The sequence below is a fragment of the Sinocyclocheilus grahami genome, unplaced genomic scaffold (assembly GCF_001515645.1).
Source record: "Sinocyclocheilus grahami isolate Dianchi unplaced genomic scaffold, SAMN03320097.WGS_v1.1 scaffold1096.1, whole genome shotgun sequence".
Taxonomy (NCBI): Eukaryota; Metazoa; Chordata; class Actinopteri; order Cypriniformes; family Cyprinidae; genus Sinocyclocheilus; species Sinocyclocheilus grahami.
Window position 1 is genome coordinate 242713 of NW_015506275.1, and position 9394 is coordinate 252106.

At 36.0% G+C, this 9394-nt stretch overlaps 1 protein-coding gene across 1 annotated transcript in view; it reads right to left on the reverse strand.

The window, feature by feature from the left end:
• LOC107566726 (KH domain-containing, RNA-binding, signal transduction-associated protein 3-like) overlaps positions 1 to 9394 on the reverse strand; it is a 115804-nt gene that overhangs the window by 51554 nt on the left and 54856 nt on the right. The window contains exons 5-7 of the mRNA XM_016252253.1: positions 9068 to 9214; positions 7250 to 7389; positions 5862 to 6048 (exon numbers count right to left, since the gene is read on the reverse strand). Coding sequence (XP_016107739.1) covers positions 5862 to 6048; positions 7250 to 7389; positions 9068 to 9214 — 474 coding nt within the window. The remainder of the gene's footprint in view (positions 1 to 5861; positions 6049 to 7249; positions 7390 to 9067; positions 9215 to 9394) is intronic.

The window sequence follows — 9394 nt, forward strand, 5'->3', positions numbered from 1 at the left end:
TGTAATTCAGTCACATTGGAGGGTTTTCTAGCATGAACCTCCTTTTTAAGGTCATGCCACAGCATCTCGATAGGATTCAGGTCAGGACTTTGACTAGGCCACTCCAAAGTCTTCATTTTGTTTTTCTTCAGCCATTCAGAGGTGGACTTGCTGGTGTGTTTTGGATCATTGTCCTGCTGCAGAACCCAAGTTCGCTTCAACTTGAACAGATGGCCGGACATTCTCCTTCAGGATTTTTTGGTAAACAGCAGAATTCATGGTTCCATTTATCACAGCAAGTCTTCCAGGTCCTGAAGCAGCAAAACAGCCCCAGACCATCACACTACCACCACCATATTTTACTGTTGGTATGATGTTCTTTTTCTGAAATGCAGTGTTACTTTTACGCCAGACGTAATGGGACACACACCTTCCAAAAAGTTCAACTTTTGTCTCGTCAGTCCACAGAGTATTTTCCCAAAAGTCTTGGGGATCATCAAGATGTTTTCTGGCAAAACTGAGACGAGCCTTTATGTTCTTTTTGCTCAGCAGCGGTTTTCGTCTTGGAACTCTGCCATGCAGACCATTTTTGCCCCGGTCTCTTTCTTATGGTGGAGTCATGAACACTGACCTTAACTGAAGTGAGGCCTGCAGTTCTTTGGATGTTGTTGTGGGGTCTTTTGTGACCTCTTGGATGAGTCGTCGCTGTGCTCTTGGGGTAAGTTTGGTCGGTCGGCCACTCCTGGGAAGGTTCTCCACTGTTCCATGTTTTTGCCATTTGTGAATAATGTCTCTCACTGTGGTTCGCTGGAGTCCCAAAGCTTTAGAAATGGCTTTATAACCTTTTCCAGACTTATGTATCTCAATTACTTTCTTTCTCATTTGTTTCTGAATTTCTTTGGATCTCGGCATGATGTCTAGCTTTTGAGGATCTTTTGGTCTACTTCACTTTGTCAGGCAGGTCCTATTTAAGAGATTTCTTGATTGTGAACAGGTGTGGCAGTAATCAGGCCTGGGTGTGGCTAGAGAAATTGAACTCAGGTGTGATAAACCACCGTTTTAACAGGGGGGCAAACACTTCTTCACACAGGGCCATGTAGTTTTGGATTTTGTTTTCCCTTAATAATAAAAACCTTAATTTAAAAACTGCATGTTGTGTTTACTTGTGTTATCTTTGACTAATATTTAAATTTGTTTGATGATCTGAAACATTAAAGTGTGACAAACATGCAAAAAAATAAGAAATCAGGAAGGGGGCCAACACTTTTTCACACCACTGTATATATTAATGTAAGCGGCATTTGATAGTGAAAGCAGACAAAGATATGATCTTAATGTCAGTCTTCAAGACACGCTCTTTCGTTTAGGGTTGTCATTGCCTTCCTAGACTATCCTTAAACACTCAATACTGTCTTTTAGCGTCCAGCCCAATAATATGGGTGTAGAAGTCTGAAGCTGTCACAGAAGATCCACGAAAACCAGTGAAAATCCCATGAGCAGCATGTGACCAGCATAACCAAAGCTTACATAAAAACATGAAGGCTTCTGAAAAACAAAGATCAACAGAGATCTTCTGAAAGGGAAAGTTCACCCAAAACCTGAAAATGCTGTCATTATTTACTCACCCTGATGTCACTCCAAACCCCCTGTTGTTAGTTTTGGCATGGAACACAACAGAAGATTTTGCATGCATATTTTACATAAAATGACAGCTCATCATAAAAACATGTCTATGAAGCACCAAACAAACGTGTACTATAACAGCCCATACAACTACAGATCCTTATTAAATCTGATTTCTGTTGTTGCATATAACATATATTTGGCAAGATCCTTCAGATTCTCCTTTTGTGTTCCACTGAAAAAATAGGAGACACAGGTTCCAAAAGGGAGTTTTCACAGCGATCCCATAGAAGAACCATTTTTGGTTCCTTAAAGAACCCTTCAGTGAACAGTTCTTAAAATAAATATATTTTGAAGAACTCGTGAAGAACATTTAAAAATTTAAATAAATGTTTTATACTAAAGAACCTTGCATGCAATGGAAAGTTTTTACTTACTGTTAAAATTAAAGGTTCAAAAAGAGGGTTTTCACAGCGATGCTATACACTTTTAAAATAAAGGTTCTTTATTGGCATTGATGGTTCCATAAAGAACCTTCAACATCCATAGAACCTTTCTATTGTACAAAAGGTTCTTTATAGTGAAAAAATGTTCTTTAGATGATTAAAATGTTCTTCACACTAAGACATAGTTCTTTTAAGAACTGTTCACTGAAAGGCTCTTTAGGGAACCCAAAATGGGTCTTCTATGGCATTGCAGCAAAAACAAAAAAACCTTTTGAAGAGTGTAGAAGAACCATTTTCAATGACCAGCTCTTAAAATAACCATTTTTTCATCCTAGCGTGAAGAACATTTTATATAATCTAAAGAACCGTTTTTTCTACTATAAAGAATATTTTATGCATCAGAAGATGAAAGGTTCTTCATGGAACCATCAAAAAATAACCTTTATTTTGTAGACTGCATGGTTGTTAATTCATTGGCACCATCAAAACCAATTAAAACCTTCATTTTTAAGATATAAAGTTTAGTAAATAGTGACAGCATTTTCATTTATCCATTTCCACAAAGATCTCATTAATTTACTATGAATTGTCTTGAACTCTTTGGCTCTCAGGACAGTCAGAAGATCTTTCTGTTTCCAGTATGATCCTGATGAGGAACATCTAAACACTGATTCTCAGTGACAGTTTCAGATTTATCATCCCACAGATGTTCGGATCGTTCCCAGTGTTTCAGACTCCTGCACAGACACATGTATCCAGGCCGTGGAAACGATAGGGAACAGCTGGCGACTGAGTCGTTTCCTCTGACCCCAGCGCATTCGAACTGCGCCCCCTAAATAAACCTTTCAAATGTGGTTAGATATGGGCACTGCGGGGCAGTGTGCCAACTCCACCCACCTCTCAGGGCCCACCATCTGGTAAATATGCCACAAGCGAGCCAGAAGACCTCTGAGATGCGCAACATCGAGAGGGGCTGGCGAACATTCAAATAAGCTCAATGCATTTGAAGTGGTTGTTTTGTAACTCTCTCTGATAAATTAAAACTCAGAGCAGTGGAAATCTATAACAGTGTCAGAAGCAGGCGAGCAAATAAGACCATTTTCCACATAATCGCAAAGAAAAAACAGTAAATCAAGCAGATGAAATGATTTAGGATGTCTCCGATAGACAGACGCAACGGAAAATGAGATCAGCGTCAGAAAACATTAATTTCTGCGAGAGCCTTGGCGAGCTATTGAGTTTGTTTTATATAATTTATCGATATGAGAAATGTCAACAATAAAACACTGGCTATTAAAGACATATATCAGATCACTCTTTCTGTCTAGACAGGTACTAAAATTACTGTAACAGCTCAAATAGAGTAAGTGTCTCACTTATGTTGCTTCTGCACGCCTGTTGGCACCAAACATTTAAATAATAATTAAATGCCAAAGAAATGAGATGTATAATTTTAGGGATTTTTTTTTAAGCCAAGATATTTACAAAAAAAACATTTTAGGGTTAAAAAGAATAAACGTAGTTAACTAGAAACCAAATCGAAAAGGTCCAAAAGACTTAGGGCCAGTTTTACTAACAGCTTGTGGCCAGCACAAACCGTCTTTTGGTGTTAAAATTGTACTGTCAGGTTTTATAAAACACACACAGTGACGAATTAGCGCTGAAAAGGCGTGGACACAGTTATTTTTGCACCTGACCTTATTGAATATGCATTTGTAGGAGTTTCCTTTTCAGACGCAAAATTCATTTGAGGAAAGTATTCAAATGAATCACGCAATGCGTTTTACTAACTTTTGCGCTCGTCAAATTACTGGCATTTGCGCCATTATTTAACGCCCCAAAAAAAAGCAGTCTAAAGGCTTGTGCACACCGGGACGATTATCACGCGCGATTATTGCCGACGTTTAACGCCTCGTGACTAAACAAAGGGCGGCAATATGTGTGTGCACACTGACGCGCAAAACGTCAGACGTAAAAGCGTCATTTAAAAAAAAAAACGCCTCGCCTCGTTTTTTTGGTTTGACGCGCCACGTAAAAAACTGCCTGACCAATGAGATTGGCGCTTTTGTTCACGTGCCTGGATCTGCTGAAGTTACAGTAAAACACAAGTTACAGTGGCGCTCAAGCACAAAATGAGCACACATTGATACCTAACGACGAAGAGGAAGTAAGTAGACGAAGAAGAGGCATCGAGGCAAGATGAATGTAGAGCTGCTGGTCTCATTGGTGTCTGAACACAAAGAGCTTTATGACAAACGCGACAGCGACTACAAAAATCTCGATAAGAGAGCGTTGTTATGGAGAGGAATTGCAGATCAAATAGGATTTGCTTTCATTAAGCGCCATCTAATGTCAGGGAGTGAATTTGCACGTTCACTCGGCTCATCGCCTGCAAAAATCGCTTGGGTATGAACACAAAGACGCGTCGAAAAACATCTCGAAAAACACTGGCGATAAGCGCGTGCAATAATCAGCCCAGTGTGCACGAGGCTTTAAACTATTTTGCGCTTGAAATTGCTGCAATTATTGTTGCTCGGAGGAGGCACTGCAGAGAACAGAGAGTGTGTGGTAGAAGGGAGAGGATTTTTTCCACATGTAGCCTATTCATTTATTTGGAATGCCAGAAGAACACATTATCCGAACATATCGTTTGCCAAGCCATGTTATTTTTAATTTGCTTCAGAAAATGAAAGACGACTTGGAACCCTCAACTACGAGTCTCGCATTACCAGGTCTACCAAAACTTCTAGCAAACCTTTATTTTTTGGCCTCCATTACTTTTCAATGTACTATGGCTTCTTTATTTCCTTATTCTTTATTTGCGACTATGCTTATGTGTGCTGCACTTGGTATATTGAGTTTTAATTTACGCATTGTAAGTAAATCACCCACATAAATTTCCCCTCCCATCAGTGCTGCTTTGGAATTGCGCTCTCGCGCTAATTTGCCCTGTTTAGTTAAACTGGCCCTTAATGAACTTACAATGAAAAAAAAAATTATGAAGAACATTTGGATGAAAAACAAACTTATTTTATTTCAGTTAATTGCCAAGGCATCATTTGACATTTTTAAGTATTATTACTAAATTACTAAAATTGAACTGAAATAAAAAAAATAAGCCAAATATAAATGTTAAAGAACTAAAATTAAAATAAATAAATAAATAAATAAATGTGTGAATGCATATGAAAGCCACATATCAAAATTACTATTAATGAAATGTAGCGTCTGCGTAGGATCATGCATGTGCGTTGGACTGTTTATGGCTTAAAAGACCCTTTTAGCCTTTTGACATTTGCATATAAATTACAGTTCTGGTCAGAGATGTTACGTTGTATAGGGGTTTTAAATTGCCAAATGGTTCTTCGCCGTCAAAGAAGATTAGAACCAGCCCCCACGGGCATCCTGCAATCTGAGTTCAAACACATTCTAGCTTATTACTATGAATAAAGGCTAATTAAGTATATTATTAAATACTATAATGGTATATAAATAATACTACAATAACACTAGCAAAGACTATGGTTGAATCTCTAAGTGCGTAGATCTACACTGGTGATGGTACAGCACAATTAATTAACTTTTGCAAAACCAACTAGCATAGCAAAAGCTGTTGTGAACAATATTAGCTTTAAAAAACATACTTGAATGCATATTTCAAAAATCCAGTAGAAATAGGATATCATCCTGCCACCATTTGCTGAATACTATAACTTGATCTTCATTAATTCTGTCCTTGAATGCTATAAATATCCTTTGATATAGTCCCTAAACAGAGTGACGTCTACAGCAAAGCAAGTGACAGTTACTTACATATTCACCGTAGGTATCCTGCACCACCGGAGGGGGAGGTCTGTACCCGGGTGGGGGCGGAGCTCCTCGTGCTCTCTGTGAGGGAACGCCCCTTACTCTGCTGGATGGAACCCTGCTGGGCGGAGCTCCTCTGGGCGCCACCCCCCGCGGGACTGCCGCCTGAGGAGGAGGAACACCCCCTCTACACCTGGAGGACACATATTACATAAAATTACAAAATGAATTACATACATATAATTAACTAAACATTATAAGTGGAGCAAGAATTCTTCATTTAAAAAAATTAAAACACAATAGTGTAAAAATGGTGTGAATAAATACATATACACTGCAAGAGAAATGTTTGGACATAAAGGAACTAAATTAGTGATGTTACACCTTTTTACCAAAATATACTTAAGACTTTTGTAGACAAATATAAATTGTGCCTACACTAAAAAATTATTTTTTTCCAAGTTGTAAATAGAGGATTACTATTTCAGTTTTTCTACCTCACAATTTCAATGCAATTCAATGAATTCCTTGCCGTTTCTTTGTATTGTTTGTGTGTATTTGAGTTTTTTCACAAAAGTAAGAAGACAGAGCTAAAAATAAGTTTTAACATATTTATCTATTTGTTGTTCCTTATGTGATTGCAATAAATCCACAGTTTTTAACTTTAATTACTAAATTATTTAAATGACTTTAATATTAACTTTATTTAATAACTTTTATATTAATCTAAGGTATGGAACCGTATAGTAAAACAAAAATGTGTCCAAAATGTTACTATAGTGTACTACTGTTCAAAAGTTTTGGGTCAGTTTTATTTATTTATGCATTAAACTGAACAAACTTGATGGTATTTTACATTGTTTCAATGTAAAATCCTGAATAAAATAACACTGAAAATGACATATCACAAAAAAATTATAATATTAAGCAGCACAACTGTTTTCAACATTGATAATAAAGCTTTGCCATTTAATAAGCATCTTTCAACTGACAGACAGACAGATCTAGTCTTGTTCCTGGCTATCATTTACTAAATAACAATATGCCGTTAATTATATTCTATCCTCCAATGGAAGATAACTTTGACGGTTTGATTGAATTTTCCTCTCCAACTACAGTGGGGCAAAAAATTATTTAGTCAGCCACCAATTGTGCAAAAATGAGACTGGTTTGAGGAAATGACATTAGCGCCAGTCCATATGTGAATAAATCTGCCAGCTATACCGCGTGAAACTCTCAGTGGAGTTTTAAATCCTTTTCTCATTAAACAGCAGGAAAAAATCCAACGGGCAGAAAAGGAGAAGCAAATTAAGGAGATCATTAGTCATGTTTACATGTTATCCAGCCGTTTCTCGCTCTAGATGTGATTACAGTACAATGATCTGCTGTCGTACCTGTGCGGTCCCGGCGCTGGCGTTCCTCTGCTTCGCGTGCTGCTCTTGCCTCTGGCCGCTGGGACTTTGGCGTCCTCTGAGCCGCCGTTCAGATACGTCAGCTCCTGTAGCTGCGCCTGTCTGATCTCATCATTATAGTCCTGTACGACACACACACACACACACACACTGTCAATGAGCTGTAACGCGCAATAATGGTTCACTTGTTTCTCAAAGGGAAATATGTGCCCCTGCAACCCCAAACACGCACCAACATGTGTTTTTCCCCGAGAGGAGGCATTCTGTATATAAATAGTAACATTTTATCTAGCTTTTCATTAGCATAACAGATGTGACTGTGAGATTTTATATACATAAAGTCAATACCGTGCACAAATGTGACCCTGCACCACAAAACCAGTCATAAGGGTCAATTTTTCGAAATTGAGATTTATACATCATATGAAATCTGAATAAATAAGCTTTCCATTGATGTATGGTTTGTTAAGATCGCACAATATTTGGCTGAGATACAACTATTTGAAAATCTGGAATATGAGGGGGCAAAAAAAAATCTAAATATAGAGAAAATCGCCTTTAAAGTTGTCCAAATGAAGTTCTTAGCAATGCATATTACTAATTAAAAATTAAGTTTTAATATATTTACAGTAGGATATTTATATAATATCTTCATGGAACATGATCTTTACTTAATATCCTAATGATTTTTGGCATAAAAGATACATACAATGTATTTTTGGCTATTGCTACAAATATACCCAAGCGACTTAAGTTTTGTGGTCCAGGGTCACAAATGTGAACATATGCGTAGTGTTTGATAGAGAAGATCCGGAGAATTACATGAATCTGCAAAGCACTTAACTTCTCCAATGTAATATATTTGTAACTAAAATAGGATATTTGACAAAGAAGGACTTGATTTTATCCTCCATACTCTGTAAAAAAAAAAAGATTGTTTGAAGTTGTAAATAAAACAAAGATTATGTTTTACAAGAAAATGCTATTTCAGTTTTTCTACTTCTACTACTTCTACATGTCATTTGCCATTTCTTTGCATTTTTATTTTAGTATAATTGAGATACTTATTCCAGTTTTGATTAATATTTTGAATTAGTTTTTATTTTTACATTTTCTGCTTTTTATTTTAATTTCAGCTTAAGTTTTAAGTACGTTTAGTAAGTGTTTTTAAGTGTTTGTCATTTTTAATAGTTTTTAAAAATATATATATCTATACAGATAATTTATATTTTATTTTTTAGTACCATTTTAGTATCAAGTTTAATTAAATGAAAACTGAAAATGTTTTCTTAAATATAAAAAGTATAAAAAGAGGGTTTTTTTATATTATTAAAAGTTTTTTATTAAATTCTATTTTAGTTTACGTTTATTTCAGGGTTTTTATGGTTTTTATTCATTTAATTCATTCTAAAATAGCCCTGTTTCTTTGTAATTGTTTGTGAAATTCACTAGAAATTTATATGTGAAAATATTTTCTAAACCATTCAAATTTTTTTTTCTCTGGACTGTGGACTCCTTGGACAAAACTTGACTAGTATAAATCCAATTTTAAAAAACAGTTAATATTGTATGTATTTTGGCATGAAGGTAATATTGTAATTCTTCATGAAATTTACAAGTGAAATTAATAGTGAGACTTAACCTCCAAAATAAAGTGTTACCAAAAATGTATTTTTAAACCAGCGAATGTGTATTTTTGGTCTGAAGGTAATAAATGCTGCAATCAGAACATGAAAGATGATGATGTTGATGCTCAGTTTGTGTTTAGAAGATTGTACAAGCATGTACAAACAGACGTACAGGAATAAGAAATTTTTTGATCTCCTCTAGAGCGTGACCCATTCTCGCATATGCTTCAGCGGGCGGCGCGAACACCTCGATCAGCACGTGAAGATCTTCGTTAAGGTGATGATACTTTGTCTCGCCGCTCTTTCGCAGTTCTTCTTCCTGTTAACAAAAGTGTATGAAAAAAGAAAAATGTACACATTTGCAAGCATTTGCTATACCAGTTGAGGTACAGGAACTAAAATATTTTTTTATTAATTAATTGATTAATTAAATAAAATTATATATATATATATATATATATATATATATATATATATATATATACACATATATATATAT